Genomic DNA, 25,670 nt, shown 5'->3' with positions numbered 1-25,670 from the left:
ATTACAAAATTCTTTTGGAATTAATGCAGGCCTTCATTCAAATATCTAAATTAGATTTTATAGAACATTTAGGTTAGATTCGGTTCTAACTGAATCCGGTTTGGTCAAACATATATACAGCTATAATTTCAAGTGATTAATCACTTAGTTAGCAACCCAAAATTCACATGCCTTACAACTAACCATCTCCTCTTGCAAACAAAAACACCAGAAACTTATTATGTTCTCACCTTACTTTGACGCTCTAGGCTCAATTCAAATTTTGTATAAAATAACTTTTTTTTCCAAAGATAGTAGGTTATATTTCATTAATTATTAAAAAATAAAATAGAAAGGTGTCCAAAAGCAGGACAGCATAATAAAAGGTGGGGATTTCTCAAAAACACTACACTGAAGGTATTCATCCAACGGTGCGTGGTCGAAAAACGAAGAAAAATCTTAAAGAAGAAATAATGATAAATCAAATTGAATGCACCTAAGAGCTTGTCTCATGGAGATGACGACCTAAACTGGGAGTTCTTTGGATTTTACGGAGCAACTTGACAGAGCTTGCTAGAATGGCAGACGGCATAGAAGTAGAACCTTCAAAAATCAACTGGTTGGGAGCTTTCCAACAGTTCCAGCAAATGATGGCAAGCAATTGAGGATTACGGTCAGCATTCTTCAACGGGTTAAGTATCTCTGTTGATGCAGTCCACCATGTCCAAAAGTCGTTAGAACTCTGAGGGGGAAGACAGTCACGAAGATAACTCTGAGACCATACGTCTTTAATTCTAGAGCAATCGATCAAACAATGAGTGACTGTTTCGGTTGCTTCATGACAGCAAGGGCATATTGGTGATATAGATGGGATGCGGTGATGAATCTGAGCAAGCACCGGAAGTCGGCCATGGAGAGCTTTCCAAATAAATAGCTTAATTTTGTGAGGCAAGTTCAACTTCCATAGATCAATCCACGGCTTTTTCTGTTGCATATAATTAGGGCAAAGCTCCAGAGGCGGATGGTAAAATAAATAGCCAATTCTGTAACATGAAGCTGTATCATATTGCTTGGATTTGTTCAAATCCCATTGTAATTTGTCCCTACTCTGCTGAATTTTAACTGACAAAATCCTGTTTGCAACGTCTTGGGGAAATAGTTCTTGAATGAGATTCTGATTCCAATTTCTATCTTCAGTAATTAGATCTTTAACTCTTGGAAATAACTTAGAAATAACCTGTCTATTTGGCATGTCAGAAATCATTAAAGGATACGGAGGAGGCAGCCAAGGATCCTCAAAGGTTCAGATATCCTCACCAGTACCCACAGCCCAATTCAGACCTTTTTCAACAATCTTTCGGCCTTCCAGTATGCTCCTCCATCCCCAAGAAGGTAAGACTCCAATTTCTGCCGTTATAGCATTACCATTGCTAAATTATTTACCTCTTAAGATTTTGGATAATAAGGAAGTAGGCTGTGTTACAAGTCGCCAAAACTGTTTGCCTAAAAGCGCCAGATTTTGGATTCTGAGATCTTTAAATCCAAGGCCTCCTTCTTTTCGTGGGCGAGTCATAGTGTCCCAGCTAATCCAAGCCATCCTCCTTTCAGAACCTTTCCGAAATTAAACCATCAGGCAACTTGAAGCAAGACAATGTATAAATAGGAATAGCTTCTCCCACTGCCTTAAGCAATATGTGTCTACCACCTGACGAAAGAAGATTGCGCTTCCACCCTTGGATTCTTTTCCGAACCTTTTCTTTGATCATACTGAAAGAAGCCTTTTTCGATTTAGAGACTGTAGAAGGCAAACCAAGGTATTTATCCTGAGCCCCAATATGATTAATATTCATAGAGTTAGCCAGTAGTGTACGAGTAGTGGACGGAGTGTTGTGGCTAAAGAATACAGCAGATTTATTAAGATTTACCCTCTGGCCACTGATGCTTTCATAAGAATTCAATAAATGCAGGATATTTGAACATGCTTCAGGACTAGCCTTACAGAATAAAATGGAATCATCAGCAAACAGGAGGTGGTTGACCTTGGGACATCGCCTATGTATCTGAAGACCTTGAATTAGTCTGTTTTGTTCTGCCTTGTGTAGCAAGAAGGAGAGACCTTCTGCACAAAAAAGAAAAAGATAGGGGGATAGAGGATCTCCTTGTCGAATACCTCTATTTGGTTTGAAGAAACCATAAGGTTGTCCTTCCACAATAACAGAATAAAAAACAGTTGTCACTAATTCTCGAATCCACATGATCCATCGAGAGTCAAAACCAAACTTCTCCAATATAAACCAAAGAAAGTGCCATTCCACCCTATCATATGCCTTACTCATATCTAATTTTAGCGCCATTTCATTTTCGAGTCTCCTTTTTTTGTTCTTCAAGTAATGCATACACTCGTGAGCAATTAGGATATTATCAGAGATTAATCTGCCTTTAATAAAAGCACTCTGCGTATGGCTAATTAGTCTATTCATCATACCCTGAAGTCTATGTACAAATACTTTGGAGATAATCTTGTAAAAGACTGAAGATAGGCTTATTGGTCTTACCTGAGTCATATCTTTAGCATCAGAAATCTTGGGAATAAGACGGATTTGAGTGTGGTTAAAACCCTTCAAGATTCTGCCCCCAGAAAAGAAGCTCTTAACTGCTCGAAACACATCACCACTAAGTATGTTCCAGAAGCTTTGAAAAAATTTTGCTGTCATACCATCATCTCCTGGGGCATTTTGAGGATGAATGCTAAATGTTGCGCGTTTCACTTCCTCCATAGTCACTGGTCTTTGAAGCCTACGGTTCATGTGAGCTGTAACCTTAGGTTCAAAATCAGTAAACAGAGGTTCAGGATTCTCATGACAAGTGGAGGAAAAGATGTCCTTGAAATAAGATTCAGCCACAGAAGCAATACCAGCATTTGAAGTAGCCACTTCACCATCATTGCCAGTTAGTTGCCAAATTCTATTCCTTCGGGTTCGATTTCTAAATTCTGATGGAAGAAAGCTGTATTCTGATCACCAGATTTGAGCCATTTGACTCTAGACTTATCTTTCCAATAAGATTCCTCATTTTGCAATGCTTTTTCAAGTTTGTCCTCTATTTCTGAAATGATGTCGCCTCCATGAATTCCTACTAAACGAAGTTCCTCTAATTCCGACTGTAGTAAATCAATCTCCACCTTCGAATTAGATCTGTGTTCTTGCTGCCATTTGACAATCTTATGCCGACAACGCTTTATTTTTTGAGCTAGGATATACATGGCTGAACCATTAATCTGTTCATGCCAAACTTCTCTAATAATCTGGCGTATTTCATCATTGGAACACCATCTTTCTTGGAATTTGAATCGGCGTTTAGATTTTTCAGTTCTCGGATTAGAGTCTAGGAGAAGAGGGGCATGATCCGAGCCTGATTCTGACAGTCTAAGAACCGTTGCATTGGGATAGAGTTGCTGCCAATCAACTCCTACCAGGAATCGGTCCAGTCTTTCCTGTATCAACTCATCACCCCTCCGTCTATTTGACCAAGTGAATGGTCTTCCGACCATACCAATATCAATCAGGAAATTATCATCAATAAAACTATTAAACGTTTCAATAGAAGAAGGAGATTTAGCACCCCCACCTTCTTTCTCCAATTGATTAGAAATGGCATTAAAATCCCCCATTAACACAACCTTACCATCGAACTGTTGGATTAAAATCACCCATTAACACAACCTTACCATCAAACTGTTGCGTGACTGAAGTTAATTCAGCAAACTGAGCTATTCTATGTTGATCATTTGAACTGAGATAAACACCTAGAACACCATAGGGATCATTAGAACCAGCTGTCAGAACTGATGCCGCAATGAAAAATCTACCATGCTGTAAAATCTGAACAGTGCAACCATCCCTCCATGCCATTGCCAAACCCCCTGATAATCCATCCGAATCTACAATAAACCATTCCTTGAAACCACAAGATCTTAGTTTTCCTTCAACTTGTCGAGATTGATTTTTTGTTTCACAGATAAAACCAACCTCGGGGGAGTAGGATTTGTAAATCCCTTTAAGATTGTGGATTGTCAGGGGTCTCCCCAAACCCCGACAATTCCACGAGAGCAGTTTCATATTTCTTTGGGTGCCACTTGAAGGCTGGCACCCTCCACCGTCATAGCAATTATATGAGAGTTCTGAGTCTCTGATTTGTTGCTCATGGTGTAGAGAAAATCAGAATTGGTATTCAATGATTCTAAAGAGACATAAGATATATGGAATGAGTGAATTAGAAAATGAAATGAATTAAAAGAGCAATAAATTGGGAGAGAAAACAAAAATTAGGGAGCTAAGTGGAAAAGAAATTAAGAAGAGAATAAAAAATAGAAGACGATGGAAAAGAGTTTGACGAAGAAAAGACAAAGAAAGGTGTAACCATGGAGGCGGCGCAATAAAACCCTAGCAGAGCGTCGGGCGCTAGATGAGGAGTACGTACTCCCACTAAAAAAATAACTGACAACGCAAATTAAGAATAAAAAAAAAAAACCGAAACTTATTATGTTCTAATTCTAACTAAAAAAACACTTAATATCTCATAAGGTCGCGTAACAACTACTCCCCTTAGTACACATCCACATTCCTCCTCTTTACAAATGGTTAATCTATTCACTTCAAATCTTTAATCAAATTTTAATTTTATAATGACCAGTAATTATCTTTAAAATAATATCCCATGATTATATTGTGGATTGTGAANATTAATCTCTTTTTACCAAAGTATTTTTTATAAAAAATAAAATTAGAGAATAAGTTATTATTTTTTAAAAATATATAAGTTTATTATTGTTATATTTTTTAAATATGATGTCTATTATTTAAAAAATTGTAATTTATTAATTTAGTATATTAAAATTGTCTAGTGTTAAATTTAAGATAAACAGCATCTTCAAGGGGAAGAACCTGATTTTTATGAACAGTGCAGATTAATCCTTGTTCACATACTGAACGTCGCACCGAATCTTGTTCTTATATACTCTAATAAGTAATAACTATAAAAAAAAAAAGAAATATTATTTGTTTTTAAAATTTTTAATTTTTAGTCAGTTTCTGAATTTAAATAATATTATTTAATTAATTAAATATCTTACTTATTTCTTAATTTTTTTTCAAATTGAATAATGAATAATTTTTAAACAATATTTAATTACATTGAAAAAAATTACAATAAATAAACTTATATTTATTATTAATAAAAAATAATCTAAATAATAATATTCTTTTAAATAAATTACAATTTTATAAAGAGACGTAATCTTGCAAACATACATATCTTAAATATATTTTTCACCAAAAACAAGAACAATGTTTTTAGATGTATATAAAGGATAACAGGAAAAGCTTCATCAAGAATCGGTGCCCTCTAGACAAAAACATGATGACTTTCTACCCTAACAACACTGAATATAAACAGCATCTTTAAACGAAACAACCTCATTTTTATGAATAAGTACAGATTAATCTTTGTTCACATACTAAACGCCAGATCCAGGTAGGTCCGAGCACTGGAACTTCGTACTTTCTATAGCCGTAAGATTTCTTGTTACTATTGTATTACTTTGCAATAATTATTGGTGTTAAATTAGAGGTATTTTACACATGTTAATTAAATAATGCACCATCCAGGAGTGGGTTGAATATCCTAAATTTATAATAGTTTTACAGAATAATGTTGAAATACTTTTTGATACATCACATATATCCTCGGTCGCCCGATATACTCGGTAAGTAAGCACCTAAGGTCGGCGCCACGTCAGAAACCCGGTAAGCTCGGAACGTAAGCATACGAACTCGGCCTCACCCATTCGAAAAATAAGAAATGTACTCAACAAACTGAATCACATAAAAATAGAATATCATAACCAACCTACAAACTAGGACTTATCCACATGAAAACGGTAAAACAATCCCTATAAAACCGAACTGATATTCTCAGCTAAAACCAGGGTTCCATTACTAGTTTTCATATTCACTTATTCACTCTCACTTAATTATTCTCTCTCGAGATTATCACTAACTTGAGCGTCGGAGTATCTTTTGCAGGTATTCCCGCCGCGGTGTTTGATCTTGGCCGACATAAAGCTCTTCCTCTCTGTTGACGACTTACTCGGAAGCGCTTAAACTCGGCCTACCCAGTGTTCGGACGAATCACTTGGCGCCCACCGTGGGGCCGAATACATCTAACCCCATTTTCTCCTTTGTTTAGTCTTCTACTCTATTTTGCAGGATTCCCGATCCTCGAACATGGCTGACAGGGAGAATCCACAACTCTCACAGGATGACCTCTTGGCTCGAATCGCCGAGCTTCAGGCAGAAGTGCGAAGGATAGCCGAGCTATCAACCCAGAACAATGGAGAAAGCTCCAAAGGCTCGGCCCAAGGTACCACAGATCCTTTAAACATTACTCCGCCAAAAGAGAAGCTCACCCTCGACAACCCCTTCTCCGAGGAGATCACAAACTACCAAATGCCAAAGAACTTTACACTGCCCACTGCACTAGAACCATACAAGGGGTTTGGGGACCCCCGAGCCTACGTAAAGAAGTTCCAATCAATGATGTTCTTCAATGGTCCTAACAATGAGCCCGTCCTCTGCCGAGCATTCCCTACATACCTTGACGGCGTTGCGTTGCTCTGGTTTTTTAAACTTTCTGCAGGTTCAATTTCCTCCTTTGAAGACCTAGCCAGGTCATTCATTGACTATTTTGCTGCATCAAGGATATACGTACATGGATCAGATTACCTCGGCACCATCAAGCAAGGCCAGCACGAGAGTTTGAAGGACTACATGACCAGATTCGCAGATGCCACTATAGAGATCCAGGACTTGGACCCGGCCGTCCACCTACATGCTCTAAAAGCCGGCCTCAGGCCCGGAAAATTCCGGGAGACCATCGCTATAACAAAGCCTAAGACGCTAGAAGAGTTCCGGAAAAGGGCGGCAGGTCAAATGGAGATTGAAGAACTCCGTGAGGCCCAAAAGTCAGACAAGCGACCACATCGGCAAGAGGAGGAAAGAGCTTTCAGATCACCAAGTTATTCAAGCGAAATCTTAAAAGCTCATTCAAACACAAGCCCTATATTAGAGCCTCAGCTCTCCTTATTGACAATTAGATCAGACAAAGGATGGCTCCTGCCACCTTCAATACACACATACAATCGTTTTTCAATAACAACATACCATTATAACTTATCGAAATATCAAATTTCATTCAACAACATAAGTCATTCTCAAACCGAGCTATATACTCGGAACCCAAAATATAACTACCATACTAGGAAACTGTTCAATAAAGACAAAACAGCCACAAGTTGCAATCCTGCTACACCATATACAAAACAAACAGAGCAAATGCTAAAACCTAATCCACCTTATCACCAATACTCGACCCCTCACTACCACTACCAACAACAGCCTCATCATCCACGAGCTCACCATTCGCAACCACCTTCATAACATCAAGTTTCGAGGAATCAGCGTCCGGAAAAAGCACCTTAACCTGAGAAACAGCACGCTCGAAACCTTGAACAAAAAAGCCTCATAGACTCCACCCTCTAACTCTTTGATCCGAGAAGACAACTGATCGTTCTCGGACTCCATGTTCTTCAATTTTTCTGAAGAAGCCTCATGCAGTTTCCGCTCCTCAGCTAATTCAAGCTCTCTCTTCTCAATTGAGGAAGACAACTCAACAATTTTTTCATCTTTTTCTGGATAATTCCAGATAACTCTTCAACACGCGTAGCCTCTTTTTCCTCCCGCTCTAAGGCAAGCTCCTGAGACCGACCAATGGCAACCATCCGAGCACCAATAACCTAGAAGAAAAGCAACTCAGTAAACAAGCAACACTACGAAGGAACACTTAGCAAGCACAAATAGTTAAGTCATACCTGAAGAAATCGACTAACGCCAGCATGGCCAACCTCATCAATCATCTTCATATCATCTGGAAAACAGCAAAGCTCGTCAGCCATAACGCCAAAAGGATAGAGCTTTGCCCATAAAGATCTGCCATGCTCGTTCTCATCATATCCATGAAGTCTCTTTTGCGATTCATAAGCAGATTCAACCACTTGCAGTATCAGCGATGACTCTCCCTTACCATCCAGTACCTCGGCAAGGCTACCTTTAGCCTGACCTCTCTTTCGTTTAGACTTCGGCCCAGGACCATACTGGGCTACTATAGCAGCAGGCCCCTTCCCCACATTAGACGAAACTTCCTTCTCACTTTTCTTACGTTGGTTGAAGTATGACTTCAACCCTGCAGTAGTAATCGCAGGAGCTTTCTCAGCTGCAAAATTGCAAACAACCAAGTCAGAAAGAACAAAGAAAAGTAGAAACACAAAACAAACATAACAAAACACAATTACCTATGTGATCATACACAGCCTGCTTATTGGTATCCCATTTTAACATCTCAGTAATTGACAACAAACCCTTTGGATCCAGAGACTTAAACAAGAAATCCATGACAATATCATCATCCAGTAACCTATCATCTACATCTAGGGCCTGGTAAGGCTCGGCACACCAAAACAAAGGAAATCTTTCAACCAAATGCTCGTTCAAGTAAAAGGGAAAGTCTTCGGGAATACTCCTAACCTTAACGAACATTGATTTGAAATCCTTAAATGAAGACTTGTACAGACCAAATACCGCCCGACGAGGATAGCTACTAAGATTCACCCACAAACCCCTATTCACCCCCTTCGCTTGAAATAAGGAGAAAAACAACCTAAGAGACGGCGGACACTCTAAAAGTTTCATCAAAACCTCAAAAGCTCGAACGAAACCCCATGAGTTGGGATGTAATTGGGTTGGGGCGCAGTTCAACCAGTACAAAACACCACACTCGAAATCGGTAAAAGGAAGCCTTACCCCCAGCTCTGTGAAAAGACAACTATACATATAAAAATAAGACCAGTCATCTAATCGATCACAAACGCGATCCTCCTTCCCACAAGGTAACAACTCAATCTTAATATTACTACCAGGCCTAACCCAAATACCCGGCCCCAATAGCTTCACAGATTCTTCATCATCAAACTGGGACTTGCGCTCTCTCACTCTAACGTCAACCCAAACATATGAACTACCCATATTACAGTTCTCCATCAAGGAAAGAAAAAAGCAAGAAGATGAAAACGAAAGAAGGAAAGAATCAACACTGACCTTGCTTGCTCATTTTTCAGACAAGGAGAAGAAAATAACCTCTATCCCAGAATACAACAGTTTGGAAAGAAAAAGAAAATGCAAGTAACATAAGTCCCACAAAAGAAACGGTTACTAAACCCTATGCATTTACTTCAGATGGGCAAAAAAGAGGGAGGCATTAAAACCACTACAGAATCCAATGGACAAGGTGCCTAGAGAAGTGGAGCAGTTTTCACATCAATCATTTCACACTGGCGCAAAGTACGAAGCCATTAAAAACGTTCTGCATTTCCCACAAAACCAAGCCGAGCTTTGGGGGCTGTAAGAGCACATGCGACAGCAACTCAGCCACCGAGGATTACGATATTCCTGGTTCAAAAACCTCGCCTTGGTCCTGTCCAAACCAAGGCAAGCTTGGGGGCTATGATACATCACACATATCCTCGGTCGCCCGATATACTCGGTAAGTAAGCACCTAAGGTCGGCGCCACGTCAGAAGCCCGGTCTCGGAACGTAAGCATACGACCTCGGCCTCACCCATTCGAAAAATAAGAAACGTGCTCAACAAACTGAATCACATAAAAACAGAATATCATAACCAACCTACAAACTAGGATTTATCCACATGAAAACGGTAAAACAATCCCTATAAAGCCGAACTGATATTCTCGGCTAAAACCAGGGTTCCATTACTAGTTTTCATATTCACTTATTCACTCTCACTTAATTATTCTCTCTCGAGATTATCACTAACTTGAGCGTCTGAGTATCTTTTGCAGGTATTTCCGCCGCAGTGTTTGATCTTGGCCGACATAAAACTCTTCCTCTCGGTTGACGACTTACTCGGAAGCGCTTAAGCTCGGCCTACCCAGTGTTCGGACGAATCACTTTTAATAAAATAATTTAATATATTAGTCAAACTTTAATGCATTATAGATAATAGGTTACCCTGATATTTATTTATGTAAAGTTTATAAGGCATGTTTGAGAATGCTTTAGTGTCAAAATAGTGTAACTAATGTAATAACAGAATTAATTTTTTTTATAAAGATTTTACTTTGATAATATAATAAAATCAAATGTATAATATTTAATTAATTTATAAAATTTTAGTTATGAATATTATTATATATATTAAAACATAACTAACAACTATAAGTATTATAAGCTAAGAAACAACAAAACTATAAACTTTGTATTAATCTTATCTAAAATTAAATGTGTTTTTAACTCATTCAAGGATTTGAGTGGTATCAATGTAATTCTTTAAACATTGTTTACATAGATCTAGCAGTAAAATATAGAATTGCAAGAATGGTCTCCTTATATATTTATATTTTAAAAACAAAAATTAACATGTGAATTTATATTTTAAAAACAAAAATTAACATGTGAATATCATGATAAGGTAGGTAATCATTCATGTAACATGTATTTTGCCATGCAATTTTTATTTTCTTGTAAATAATTCGAATATGAATTTTGAAACAAGATTGTTTTTTTCGGTGACTATTTTGAAACAAGATTGAGAATTTTTTTTAAGCCAATAATATTCGGTATATTTTTGTAAATATTTTTTATTTTATATTCTATTGTTGGTGTCTTTGAATGTTATGGTCAAAACAATCAAGGAATATGCATAGTAAGGTCAAAATGAAAATGGTGATGTATCTATGGACATTGCTAATAATGTGAAAATACGATTTAATCTATTTGAAGTATTTCGGTGCTCATTTTAAAGGTTCCGAATCAACAAAGCTAAGGTAAAAATGTGGTTTATACTAAGGTAAATGATAAATTCACAAATTTGAGCAACAAATAGCAGCTAGTTTTCTTTCATTAAATTATTAATCCAATACAAATCAAAAGTTCAAAACTGTCACACAGACATTTTGCTCAAATATCTTGGTATATACCAGAAAAAAAAATACGTATCAACAAATAAAATAAACAAATAATACAACACAACACAAACGGTTAAGTCTTCTATGTTTTAATCTTTATCAAGAACCCTTCTTCACTTGTTTCCTCCATAAGAACCTTGAGAGAATGAATGAGGTGTATGTTATCTGTAATTATCTCGTCTTGTTAAGTAGAATAAGTACATCAAACATTTCTCATTTCGGTATATACACTATAGCAACCTTGTGTGTCTCCGAATAATGAAACAATAGAGGATGGTGAGTTTAACAAGAGTATCTCTAGCAGTTGATACCACATTGACCATTAGCATTTTTTGAGGTTTCAGTGGTGAAAGCACAAGAAGGAGAATATGGAAGCAAGGAGAACTGGCCAAACAATAACAATGGTTGGTGTGCGGTTTTACCTTCCTAAAAGACCCTTCAAGAATGGGTACACCAAGATTGGTATCCACTGTTTATAGCATATATGACACACCAGCAACAATGCCTACAAGGTTCACTATGAGCACTGTTGTTGGAGGAATGAGAAGTGATGTCCATGTGAACACGTCCTTTGACGTGACGGTGAAGTTTGTATCAATGCCTGCAAGGACTTTGAGAAGACTTTGGAACACAGTAAAAAGATGTGCTGATGTACCATCAATAACCCAAAAATTATGAGTCCAGCCATGTTAAAGCTTCCATTGCTTGGTAATTTTCCTAGCTATTACAATGCCTTCTATACCTCAGAGTTAATATGAATGTTTATTTAAGCTAGGGCGTTGAGTATATAATCATGAACAAACACATCTTCAATTCATGTCCTAATTATTCATGCGTTGAAATTGAATGATTTGCATCGTGCCCCTTTAAAATTTCTCAACAAATAACATTGTCCCCACCCAGAAAAAATAAATAAATACATAAACAAATTTATAATCTAAACTAAAATCTGAAAGCAAAATATATGACCGAAGCCATGTTAGATGCCCAATTAATTGCCGTGGTTGAAGAGAATGAATTCAAAATCACGGTTCAAACATAAATCCCAATAATAAGAAAGGAAGAAATAAAATACCTGACTTCTTTAGGAACAAATTCAGGACGGGTTACTACTTAAAAATTGATAATTGATAAAGTGAAAGGAAAATTTAGTTTTCGAAAGGTAAAATTGCTCAATAAGGCAGGTAAGTTAGTCTTTATTAAATTTGTATTAAATAGTTTGTTAGTATACTATTTGAGTCTGTATAAGATGTCAAAAGTAGTGGCAGAAAAGTTGATTTTGTTATAGAAAAAATTTCTATAGAGTAAGAAGGAAAGTAAGAATGGTTTGACATTGATTAAGTGAGAAGTGGTCCAGACTCCTAAAAAATTGGGTGAATTAGCAGCAGCTGATGCCGTGGTTAGAAACACAACTCTTCTTTTTAAGTGGTGGTGGCGTTTCTTAGGCCCAGTTTGGGTAAATAACTTAAATAAGTTCTTTTGGAAAATGAGCTTAAAACATAAGGACTTTTATTAAAAGCAGCTTATAAGTTATTTTGTATTTGAATTTTTAGTTATAAAAGTACTTATTTTAAAGTTGTAGCGTTTGGATAAATAACTCAAAAAATAAATTTTTTTTATAAAAGAGAATGAATATTAAAATAACCATGATAACAAATACTTTCCAATATTAAATGTTGATTTTACATAACTTAATCACTAATATTGTGTATGATATGATAGGTGAAAATAAAAAATAAATATAAAATGCGTGTCGATGTATATTTTATTGCTATTTTTTATTTTTTATTTTTACTCCTATTAGAACTCTCTTCTCCTTTATTGAGGTCAAGAACTTGTTATAATTAACTATGAAAATAATAATAAGCTATAAAATTACATATGAAAAAAATAAAATTAAAACTGAAATTTTATACCACACTTGAATACAAATTTAATAATAAAAAATAGTGATAAAATGATAAAAAAAATATTTAGAAGGAATATATGCAGTAAGTTGTTCAGATGTAATATTGTCTGAAAATGTGGAGTATCAATACTTCCATCAGATGTTACGTAAAAATGGTGAGACTTGGAACATTGCGTGAGAATGATGGTGGAAGGGCAGTACTTCTAGCAGACCTTGTGTGAAAATGGTAATGAAGGGTCAGTATTTTTCATAGAGTCAAGAAGAAAAGTAGATTTTTTTGTTTTAAAATTAATTTTTTTTAAGTAAGTGGTAGAATGACTTCTCGAGAAGTAAGAAGTCATATATTTCTACTTCTTCAAAAAGTTGCAAATTAACTTTTCGGGAAGTTAAAAGCTTTTTTTAAAATAGTGCCAAACACATAGATTGTGACTTTTCATAATCTAAAAGTTAAAAAAAGTAGCTTCTGCTACTTCCCAAACGGGCTTTTAAAAGAGGAGTATCCATTATAGAAGAAGGTTGTATGTTCTTGTCATAATTTGGACCCCAATGTGATACTATCATCTCAGACATTGTCTAGTAGAGGGGTCCATGAAAGGATATCTGTCAGTTGAAGTTCAAAGATCGTAATGTGAGAGATAAGATGATTCTTGAGTTGTCTTTGGAGGTGGGCGATAAAAGGAGGACTCGGTTCTGAGAAAATATTTAGCTACAAAGTGGTTTGTTAAAGATGAGTTTTTTGAGATTCTTCTCTATTTTAAACCAGAGAGGATCTGTCGTAGGAAATTATAAGTTTTAGGATGGGTTAAAGTGGATTTGGAACTTCCAGTGGATACGAAATTTATTCCAATGGGAGTTAGAATTAGTAAATCAATTGCATGAGACTTTAAGACCTGTAAAGATAGTATGTGATACGCAAGATAGAGTTATATTGGAGTTTGACAACAAAAGTATTTTTTCAACTAACTCTTTTGTACATGTGTTGCAGTCAGAAACACTTCCAGAAAACATTACCAGCTATAGTTTCACCAAAACATTATGGAAAGGTTTAGTTCTGCCACGAGTAGAGTTATTTATCTAGTTTGTTTTGATAGGAAGAGTGAATACCAAAAAAAGATTGCATAGACTAAAAATTATTAGTCATATTGATAACATGTGTGTATTATATAAAAAAGATTTTGAACATATCTACCACTTATTTTTTGGTTGTGAGTTTACCTGACAGGTGTAGTGTAAATGACTATCTGACCTTGGGAGGTCATGGTCTATTTGAAATTCACTGAAAGAACATTTTGAAAATTGGATAGAAGTCGTTAACAAGAAAGAGGAGCATACCAAGTGACTCATATGTCTCTTTGCAGTTATTTAAAATGTTTAACTAAAAAAAACGAGCAGATCTTTAATAATAGAGTATATACCCATTTTGATCAGCAAAGAATTTCAAACTGGACACTTTAGTCCCCAACTAAAATTAATTACTCGATTGGTCCCTAACAATTAACTCCGTCAGTCACTTAGGTCCTTTACTCCGTTAATTCTAATGGAGGACAAAATAGTCCCTGACAACTCTAACAGAGGGACAAAATGGCCCCTGATCTCCTCTGTTTGGAAACGACACTGTTCTCTTCCAATTTCCATCATATCTCGCATAACACTAACAGTCTAACACGGTAACTTCAAACTACACAATGCACGCACACTTTATAAATTTAATGTTCACAAGAAAAAAAAAATCCTCAACTTGTTCTCAACCAATTTATAATCAGGAAATTAATGCCTATATCTCTCAACTAATTGTCGTCTTCGATGGATCCCATGAATCTAGACAGCAAGTCTGATTTGTTAAAATTCGTCGTTGTTGTTGCCGTTTGCCTCCTCCTCTACCCTAACATCTCCATGACCACATTGTCCACCACTCCGATCGCTTCCTTCAACTTCTTCTCTGAACCAATGTTCAGTAATCGTTTCAGTTTCCATATAAGCGGCAACGACGACATTGCTCGTTGTAATAGCTTGGATGCGAGGTCGAAGCTGTCTGCCAATTTGGACTCCGAAAAATAAGGAATGAAGCACTCAGTGTCTATTTCAAATGAGAATTTACATATGATGTCAAAGGAGAATCTTCTCATGATGTCCTGATGTCCAATAATCTATATTGCGTGTCGGAGAATGGAGAAAGGCGTGCTCTTGGAGTAGTTGCAGAACTTGGTCTTGAGGATGCCGTGGACATTGTTAGGGTTGGAGGTGATGTTATCAAAGACGTGGAAGTGTATGCTTTTGGTGGGTGAAGTGCAGAGGAGGTGGATGTACCAGTCACAAGGATTTAGGAAGTGTGTGATCCATGACCTGTTGAGGTAGGTGCGACACGTGTGACAATTACACCATGGCTTAATATTGGAGCTAAAGAGGAGAAAGGAAAAGATGAAAAAAAAGACTATGAAGGTGAAGGGGAATATGAATGTTAGGATTATGCGAGATATGATAAAAATCGAGGAAGAACAGTGTTGTTTTCGAATAAAGGGGTTATGGATCATTTTGTCCTTTGTTAGAGTTGTCAGGGATCATTTTGTCCCATGTTAGAGTTTTCAGGGATCATTTTGTCTTCCGTTAGAGTTAATGGAACCAAGGACCTAAGTGACTGACGAAATTAATTGTTAGGGACCAATCGAGTAATTAATTTTAGTTAAAGACTAAAATATTTGATTTAAAATTCTTTGAGAACCAAAATGGGTATATACTCTTAATAATAAAAAAGTTAAAATAGAAGAAGTGTTTCACAAATTTTTTACCAAAAAATAGTATAATTTGAATATTTTTAATGTTGATGACAATGTCAAAAATAACATTAGATATTGTTTTCAAATTTTAATTCCTTGAATATTGGCCATTCCCTTAACGATCTTTCTAGTTTTAGAGTTCAAGCTTCCTCTCATAAACGACCTTTTTAGCGCCTCCTTTCTCTTCTTCTCCCCTTTTTTGAATAGTATCTTAGTATAAACCACATTTTAATAAAATAATTTAGTATATTAGTCAAACTTTAATGCATTATTATTAATAGATAGAATAAATAACTATTTATATTTATAAAAGATAAAAATATTGATATATATATTTATATTAAATCGAATTATTTATGTTAATATTTTTATTTTTTTATGAATATAAATGATTATTTATTCTTAATACATAACAGGTTACATTGATATTTATTTATGTAAAGTTGGTAAGGCATATTTGAATTTTGAGACTGTTAAGTGTCAAAATATTGTTACTAATGTAATAACACATAATTCATTTTTTACAAAGATTTTACATTGATAATATAATAAATCAATTTTTTTTTTGTGAAATTTTAGTTATGGTCGTATGGATATTAGCAATTATGACAACCCTCCATTTCTTTGTTGGTCTTCAAGATCTCCCTCCGCTCTTCAATGTGTCGGTGATCTTAATGATAAACCCCAACCCCAATCCCAGCCCTCTTTCTCCCTCCGCCGCCAATGTCTTCGATTCGAATCGAGGCATCAAAGCAGCACTACACCACCACCTTCCTCGTAGTCGGTTACGCATTCTGCTCCAGTCTCCTCGCCATCATCAACAAGTACGCCATCACCCAATTCAACTATCCCGGCCTCTTAACCGCACTCCAGTACCTCACTTCTGCCCTTGGCGTCTATCTTCTCGGCAAATTAGGGTTCCTCCACCACGATCCCTTTACTCTCGACACCGCCAAGCGCTTCTTCCCCGCCGCACTAGTCTTCTTCCTCGCCATCCTCTCACCCCTCTCCTCGTCGCCCTTGCCGACACCGTCTTCCGCCACCAGCCTTGCCCCTCCAAGCTCACATTTTTCTCGCTGGTCGTTATCCTTGCCGGCGCCGTCGGATATGTCTCCACTGATTCCGCTTTTACCCTCACTGCTTATTCTTGGGCTTTTGCTTATCTTGTCACAATCACCACTGAGATGGTTTACATCAAGCACATGGTCATGAATCTAGGGTTGAACACTTGGGGTTTTGTTTTGTACAACAATTTGTTGTCTCTCATGATTGCGCCCTTGTTCTGGTTTCTTACCGGTGAGAATTTTGAGGTTTTCGATGCTCTGAGATCCGGTTCCGGGAGCTTGTTTGATCCCAGTGCTCTTGCTGCTGTTGGGCTATCCTGTGTGTTTGGATTGGCTATTAGTTTCTTTGGCTTTGCGGCAAGGAAGGCCGTTTCCGCGACGGCCTTTACTGTCACTGGCGTTGTGAACAAGTTTCTCACTGTGGCTATCAATGTGCTCATCTGGGACAAGCACGCCAGCCCCTTCGGATTGCTTTGTTTGCTATTCACCATTGTTGGTGGAGTTCTTTATCAGCAGTCAGTTACAGGGCCTGCCCCGGTGCAGCGTGATACAACGGTGGATGTTGAGAAGAATACCGGTGATTATGATGATGATGGTGATGATTTGGAAGCTGAGAGACTATTAAAGGGTACACTTGCTTCATGAGTAATGTTAAGTTTGTAGCATTTCACTGTATTGTCTCAAGTCTCAACAGCCTTGACAATTTTTTTTATGGCATATGAGTTATCTTTCTCAGAAGGTTATGAAATCTATGTAACTAAGAAACAACAAAATTATAAACATTGTACTAACCTTTACTTTTTTTTTTATTTTATATTCTATTGTTGGGTAAACAATATAAGAGTAATTTATTTTTATATCTTGGATCTTGTGATGTAGTGGATAACTTGTAAATTTAATTGATGAAACTTTTTTGCATTATAATTTGCTTGGTGTATTTGAATGTTATGCTCAATAAAATCAAGTACTATGGATTGTAAGGTCAAAATGAAAATGCTGATGTATCTATGGACATTGCTAATAATGTGAAAATACTATTTAATCTCGTTGAAGTATTTTGGTGCTCATTTTCACGGTTCTGAATGATAATATGACAACAAAGCTAAGGTAAATGATAAATTCACAAATTTGAGCAACAAATAGCAGCTTGTTTTCTTTCATTAAATTATTAATCCAATACAAATCAAAAGTTCAAAACTATCACACAGACGTTTTGCTCAACTATCTTGGTATATACCAGAAAAAGGAATACGTATCAATAAATAAAATAAACAAATAATACAACACAAGACAAAGGGTTAAGTCTTCTATGTTTCAATCTTTATCAAGAACCCTTCTTCACTTGTTTCCTCCATAAGAACCTTGAGAGAATGAATTAGGTGTATGTTATCTGTACTTATCTCGTCTTGTCAAGTAGAATAAGTACATAAAACATTTCTCAATGAATTCGGTATATACACTATGGCAACCTTTTGTGTCTCCGAATAATGAAACAATAGAGGATGGTGAGTTTAACCAGAGTATCTCTAGCAGTTGATACCACATTGACCATTAGCATTTTTTGAGGTTTCAGTGGTGAAAGGATCAATCCTAACCCACAACAAGGAGAATATGGAAGCAAGGAGAACTGACCAAACAATGACAATGGTTGGTGTGCGGTTTTGCCTTCCCAAAAGACCCTTCAGGAAAGGATACAAATGAGCAATGACCCATATAGCAAAGAAAAGCTTCCCAAACAATGGTCCCCAAGATTGGTATCCACTGTTTATAGCATATGACACACCAGCTACAATGCCTACAAGGTTCACTATGAGCACTGTTGTTGGAGGGATGAGAAGTGATGTCCATTTGAACACGTAGAGCTCAGCAAATTCTCCGTCCTCGTCCGACGCCTTTGACGTGACGGTGAAGTTTGTATCAATGCCTGCAAGGACTTTGAGAAGACCTTGGAACACAGCAAAAAGATGTGCTGATGTACCACCAATAACCCAAAACTGTTCATTCCTCCACCAGTCTTCTATGCTCACACCACTCCATCTAAGCTCAAGAATTGAAGTCACGAAAATCGAGACGAAGAGGAGAATGAACCACATGCTAGCAAAGTTGCTTATCTACGCAAAATTAACCACATTTCACTCACTTACTTGATTTCTATTGTACAGAAAAGAATTGTTTTAATCCTGAAAAGATTAGTTCACTGGTAAAATGGTCCTTCAAAGATTGATAATTATTGTATGGCATCTGAAAGATTAGTTCTGCTTGGCAAATCCATCCATAGTGAAGACTAATTTGTCAACAAACTAATATTTCGAGGGCCGAAATAGTGATTTGGTTAAGACTAAAATGAATCAATCTTTGAGAGATTATTTTCTCAGCAAAGTCTTTTAAGAGTTACCTTTGGTATTTTAGTTTACTCTAATGATAACACTGCACTGAAGATTATTATAAATATATGGATGAAAATTGAAGCTTTGAGAAGAAGCAATTACTTACCTCGGGAATAATAAATTTATTTGTGAGAAGACAAAATGCAGGAAGTATGCAGTAAGCAAGAAGTGGGATTGAAGTAAGGGGATAGACAATGGTGTTGATGTAAGCCAGCCTTTGAAGAAGCTTCAATCTACCATTGTAGCCATACCACAAGGGACAATGTCTGCTTAGGAAGATCTCAATGGAACCCAAGGCCCACCGGAGCACCTGGTTGAGACGGTCGGAAAGATTGATGGGAGCAGAACCCTTAAACGCCGGGCGAGGTGGCATGCAATAGATGGAAATCCAACCGCGAGCATGCATCTTGAATCCAGTCAAGATATCTTCAGTCACAGAGCCATATATCCATCCAATCTGGTAGAATCACAAAAGATTTTATAAATAAGCTGAATAGAACTGTTTCATTAGTCTCATTTTCAGATTTCTTTTTTGTGATTCCTAAAGAACAATGTTAAGTAGCTACTAATTTGCTAACCTCTTTGCCCCATTCTGTCTTGTCTTCATAACCGCAGCTAATAACATGGATTGCTTCCTTCAGAAGCGTCGCGGGATTGGTGGAAGGAGGAATGCCACCCTGCTCCATGAAGGTGGCAGCTATGAAAACCGGAGACTGACCAAAACGCTTCTCTAACCTCTTTTGAGACATAAGCAGTGACCTTTCATCATCATACCCTGCAAAAGAAAACACATGCATCAAATAAGATCAATTTTCTATGAGAGGAAGAATGCAATTAAAGTATATTCTACTCAGAAAATCCACAAGAAAAAGCAGACCTTCAACACCCTCTTCAATGTCTTCAACATTAAAGATAGGAATGGTTGATTCAGTTCTTTTTGCAGCCCTCTTCTTGTCAATGTATTTCTTGTTCCCACCCCTTCCCTTCTTTCTTGAACCACAGCAACTCTTCACAATAATGTTAGGTTCCAAATCTTCCTCAGTCAAAACAGGATCATAACCATACAAAGCCTGCCTATTGAAACAACAACCAGTTCCGACATACACTGGTCCCTGAATACCATCCAGACCCTTCAAGTTGATCTGTTATGTCAACAAAAAAAAAAAGGTTAAATAGAGCAACTTAAGGAAAGAAAATTTTATATCTTCTAACTTCACAAATATATGATACTTACATCAAAGAAAACAATGTTGCGGTTGGCATATCGATCGTGCAAATCAATGCCATCGAAACGCTGAGGGAACTGCACATAACATGTCTTCTTTCCAAGAGCTGGATCCATCATGAAACACATGGCTTCTTTTAGAGCTTTGCTGTTATTGAAGTAATGATCACAATCGACGTTCAATAGATATGCACCATTTGTCAAGACAGCAGAAACTCGAATCTACAATCACACAGGATGAACTATAGTTATATATGCTTATATACAATTGCTTAGAACATAGCATTCATATGATACCAAAACATGAAAGATGAAGAAAATACCAAAGCAATTTGCTGAAAGAGATAACAATAAAATACAGTCATCCAGATGGTACAATATCATCTCCAAAAGCAGCCTTAGAAAATATATACATTTTTTTATTTTTGTCATATACCTTTTTCCTTCTAACCTATCTAATGATTAAAACTTCACGAACATAAATTTCCATAAACCCAAATTATTTACTAAGAAAATGTAGGCATCAGGTGAAATCATTGATCAAATTTAATGTGAACATCAGAAAAACCATAAAACAAATTAAATAAGATTCAGGGTAACGAACCAGAGCATTCATAGCTCCGGCTTTCTTGTGATGTTGGAAGCCTGGTCGCTTTTCACGAGAAACATAAACAAGTCTTGGTAGCTCATTTCCATCTGTATCAAGACCTCCACTATGACCCAAGAAGACCTACAAACAACAGACAGCATTAGTGTCAAAGCGCAACATACAAAATACTAATAAGAGAAAACAAAAAATACTATGTGCACGCAAAATAGTCATCAAATCAGCTACTATGTATTTGTCTATATATACATGTGTTGATGTTTTACACATTTTCAATGTATATTTTGTATTTCAATATGTATTCTATAAGAGTGGTTGATTTGAAGGCTATTTTTTTATGTACAAGTAGCATGGTTAAAATGGCAATACCTGAATCATTCCAGGATGATCCCTAGGATTATTTCCAGGCCAAGAAGTTCCATCCTGCATTGTCCATCCTTCTTCTGGTGTCTTTTGAGCTTTCGCGACAAGGGCATTGATCCGTATTTTAAATTCTTCATATTCTCTCTGTTTAGCAAAATGATAAATATTTTTAATTTACTATAAGATAACAGATAAGTTTTGACAATGTGCTTTGTAGTTAACAAAGTTTTCAGCTGGTATGTTGTGTGTGTGTGGACAAATTAGGAGCGTTTAGCTGAAAATGGATCACAATTTGCATTCTCAAGAATAACCTTCATTGCACGGCGCTCTTTCACAAAAGAGGGTTGAACCTTGTCCTTCAAGTAATCAATCTTCTGTGCAAAATAAAACTCTGGGGCTCTTGGCTCAATATTGTGCTTCTTGCAAAAGGGAACCCACTTCTTTGCAAACTCAGCTGTTTCTGAAAGGGCTTCAAAGGTCAACATAGCCGAACCATCATCTGATACATAGCAAGAAACCTTGTCGACAGGATAATCGACAGCAAGTATAGACAGAACAGTGTTTGCTGTTATGAGAGGAGGCTCTTTGAGAGGATCCACTGTACTAACAAACACATCCACCGGGGCCAATTGCGACGGTTCTCCATCACGGTCATACCTAAACAAGTCAACCTAAGATTAGTAAAATAGCAAAACAAATATCATACTTAAAAAAAAAAATCAGATTCCAACCAAATATGTTAAAAAGTCAGATATCCTGACCTTAGAGCAAGCCTATCAAGGTATGTCTCGCGATTGATGGGAGACCATTTTGGAAACTGATCCAAGAGCCATGATAAGGCAAACCAGATCTCACAAATAACTGATGTCAACCATAGAGGGTATGCATCCTTCACAGGATGAGTTGTACGATATTGCAAGAAGAAAGCCAGAATAATCAACCGGAGTATGATCACTACACGATAAGGAGTTATCTGAGATGAAGGAATAGGCACCACACGACTCAAAGGTTGTCTGGCATCATCAATCCTGTCATGAACAAAAACAATTAGCCTCAAAGAAATTGATATTCAAACAGGCAACAGCTTAAGTATTGAAAACTTCTATGTTCCTTCTATAAGCAAAACAGAAGAATGCAATATAACCATGAATATATGAACAAAAGAAAATGTGAGCTCTAACAAATTTGAAAGCAATTCTACAGAATTAAATGACCAATTTTAATAACTAGTGACTTTTATATGTAGTGGCTTACATTTGAAGTTCTTCTCCATTGGAACCAGTTCCTTCAATATCACCTTTCCCCTCATTGTATCTACTACCATTCACATGCACCACATTCTTCTCCTGCTTGAGTTTCCAACTTTCAACCCTTTCTTTCCAGTCAACATTTCCAAGACCATAAGAATTTAAGTCCTTTGATGGATCTACAATTCTTACTGGAACTGTAACAAGAAAGACATTATCAAGTAAGAATCCATAACAACCATGAAAATATAATATGATATATCATCAGTTCAAGCCAAACCACACCTGGTTGCCTTGGATCAACATATGGAAGTGAGTGAACCTTGTCAGATGGACCCAAAGGGCCTGATGTAGTTCGAACTGATTGCGTATCAGGTGTAGCAATCTCACTAGAAATCTGTACAAAAACTTGTTCAGTAAGTGATATTGCAAATGAAGTATTATGAGAAGTTAACTAAACATTATTACTTCAGGATTATGGAAATTGCTATTCATAGAAGCAAGAGCATGGAAATGCACAATATGAAGTAAGATCCAACCAGGGAAATAAGTTATTATAGTTAGAATCTAAAAATCCAAGTTTGATGCATTACTTGGTGCCGATGAGTCAAAAGTGGAATTGGTTGTTCATGTCTTGAAGAGGAAGACATGTCAGCATCTTCATCCCACTGCGGCCGTGCCTTGGCCTTTCCTTGGCCATAACTGAACTCATTCTCCAAATCATCAACATCATCCTCATCTTCATCTCCATCCACTCGAGGACTCCCTGAAATCCAAAGATGATTCTTTCAGTTCAATTAAGTTAAGACAAAGGATCATCAGAGTCCAAAACAGAAAAAAGGAAAACATACATGCACAAAGTAAACTACCTTTGTGCCTTTTGTATCTAGTCTTGCACTGGGGGCAACACTGGTTCCCATCCTTTCGCTCGTATTCATAACAAGGACGACAAACTGGAAATGCACACTCATTGCAAGCAACAAAGACATCGCCACTATCTGTTAATCCAACAGTTTCACCACAAATTTGACAGATTTGTCCATTCAAATTCTTCAGGGGTTTAGGCTACAGAATAAAAGGCATTTCACAAGTTGAATTACATCAGTAGAATTTAAACCAGATTAGCTTCATCAAACTCTTATAAACTGATAGACAAAACTAGTCATTTACCATCCAAAGCAAATGCTCAAGCAGGGCTAATTAGAATCTTAGAATGGAAATTAGTTTGACTTCATTACAATCTTTGTGATGTATAATAAGAAAAAAAAAAGTTAAGTTCAATTCATTAACAATTAGCAATAATATCACTATATAAGTACACAGATCTATAAGAAAAATATCCAATCTCAGATCATTTGATCTAAAGATGGTAACTTTTAATTTCTCACTTCTAGAGTATCCAAATACTACATAGACTATTTCAGAGATACATATCTAAATCCTCACGAACTACACATAGATCCAATCCATGCCCTGAATTTCACAAACACTAAAGTAATGCATCAAAGCAAAACTCCATGAAAAGAAACATATCAATAGCATCACATTCACATCAATCGCATTATGTGAGTTTTCTAAAGTCAAAGCATAGGTAAGAATTGAAACCGACACATACTAACTTCGAAGTTAAGATATATACTTATCACAGTTATCAGTAACAATGAAAGGTTAAGATACTCGGATCCATCGTTGAAAATAGCTATGTATGAATATATATAAATAAAAAGAAAATACTAACGGCGGTTTCAGAATCATGGCGAATTCGAACAAGCTCGTTCCTCTTATGCGAGCCAGCAACCATTCCTGCAGTTGCTTCCATGGTTTTTGCTTGTTTTGTATTGGCACAGATTTCAATGCCTTAAAAACTCTTAAAACGATATTAATGAGATTTTGAGACAGTGACACGAAAAGAAAGACGACGCCAAAAAGAGAATGAAGAAGCTTCGGCCACACTCAATGTCCCATCTTTCTCATTCTCTTTATTGAGTTACTTGTTTGCTTTCATTTCCAGCTATCAACATCATATTCATTCACTTCTCTCAGTTCTGTGATTGGCTATTTCTTATGCTCTGTCTGATTTTAATTACCATTTTTTTAGTACGGTGGATAGGTTCTTTTTTACCGAATGCGTCGGTTCCCGGTAATCTAGAGAATCCTCTAAGGTCCAGCTGATTCCCTGGCTCAAGATTAAGAAAGTCTCTTGTTAGGTGCAAATGGGGCATGCAAATATTTATATGCCGATCGTTCTCTAGTTCCCTTCAATTAATGAACTTTTGTACTTTTATTACATAAATGCCTGTAATATTATTTTTTTAAAAAAATTAAATTAATAAAAGAAAGTAATAAATAGTTATATTTTTAATATATTTTTTAAATAATAATTTTTGTAGGCTTTTTTATTTTTTATTTATTTTATGTTACATTTTTGTGTTCACTGAATATAAAATTTTATACTTTTTATCGTAAAGTTTATGATATTATATTATGATGTTGTTTTTTTAATTTAAATTAAAAAAAAATATATACAAAATAATTATATCTCTAATAATAAAAAAAAAATTGAATTGAATGGATTGTTAGAAGTCTAAATGTATGTACCAAAAAGATATAAAGTATAATAATTTAGCAAGATTTTGCTTATATGAGCATGGAGTAGGTTAAGGTAACAAGTATATTATTCTTTGGTTAAAGGTTTTCAAGTTTTACACTTTGTTTGGATTGAGGATGAAAAATGAAAGGAAAGAAAATGGAAGGAAAGAAAATAAAAAGAAAAAATTATTTTTTTTATATTGTTTGAATAAAGAGAAAATGGATAAAAAGAAAATAAAAAGAAATTTTTCTTTTGTTTAGATGAAAAAAAAGTAAAAAGAGAAAAAATAATAACCAAATAAAATTATTTTAATACCCTTTTTTACATTATATACAAATTATCTTATACCAATATAATTGAAACTTCATGTGATCCAAACAAACTGTTAAAGATGGAGAGGGGGAGGGACGGGGAGGGGGAGATGTGAAGA

At 36.1% G+C, this 25,670-nt stretch overlaps 2 protein-coding genes across 4 annotated transcripts; one reads left to right on the top strand and one right to left on the bottom strand.

Moving 5' to 3' along the window:
• Positions 1-11,109: 11,109 nt before the first annotated feature.
• LOC107495311 (cellulose synthase A catalytic subunit 1 [UDP-forming]) lies at positions 11,110-24,691 on the bottom strand. Of its 3 annotated transcripts, none has more exons than XR_008010495.1 (15): positions 24,389-24,691; positions 23,520-23,715; positions 23,244-23,416; positions 22,936-23,047; positions 22,658-22,847; positions 22,165-22,431; positions 21,715-22,060; positions 21,410-21,547; positions 21,038-21,163; positions 20,443-20,655; positions 20,086-20,350; positions 19,787-19,983; positions 19,315-19,665; positions 18,183-18,932; positions 11,110-11,210 (listed from the first exon to the last, which is right to left on the bottom strand). XR_008010495.1 is itself a non-coding variant. In XM_052262796.1 (15 exons), exons 1-15 carry the CDS (start codon positions 24,467-24,469, stop codon positions 11,372-11,374), a joined length of 3,240 nt encoding a protein of 1,079 aa, XP_052118756.1. In that variant the 5' UTR covers positions 24,470-24,691; the 3' UTR covers positions 11,293-11,371. The 3 variants fall into 3 exon arrangements, 2 of the variants coding, with proteins under 2 accessions (XP_052118756.1, XP_015971910.1); XM_052262796.1 differs by lacking the exon at positions 11,110-11,210 and adding an exon at positions 11,293-11,411 and having other exon boundaries at positions 18,388-18,932; XM_016116424.2 differs by lacking the exon at positions 11,110-11,210 and having other exon boundaries at positions 18,142-18,932.
• On the top strand, positions 16,367-17,610 carry LOC107495312 (GDP-fucose transporter 1-like). The gene is given in 2 exon segments (XM_016116425.3): positions 16,367-16,751; positions 16,754-17,610. Coding segments are annotated over 2 exon segments (984 nt in total). The 5' UTR covers positions 16,367-16,480; the 3' UTR covers positions 17,467-17,610.
• Positions 24,692-25,670: the final 979 nt, after the last annotated feature.

The sequence above is a fragment of the Arachis duranensis genome, chromosome 6 (assembly GCF_000817695.3).
Source record: "Arachis duranensis cultivar V14167 chromosome 6, aradu.V14167.gnm2.J7QH, whole genome shotgun sequence".
NCBI classification, from domain to species: domain Eukaryota; kingdom Viridiplantae; phylum Streptophyta; class Magnoliopsida; order Fabales; family Fabaceae; genus Arachis; species Arachis duranensis.
Note: the sequence above shows the minus strand (reverse complement) of the source record. Positions and strands in the feature narration are given on the sequence as shown.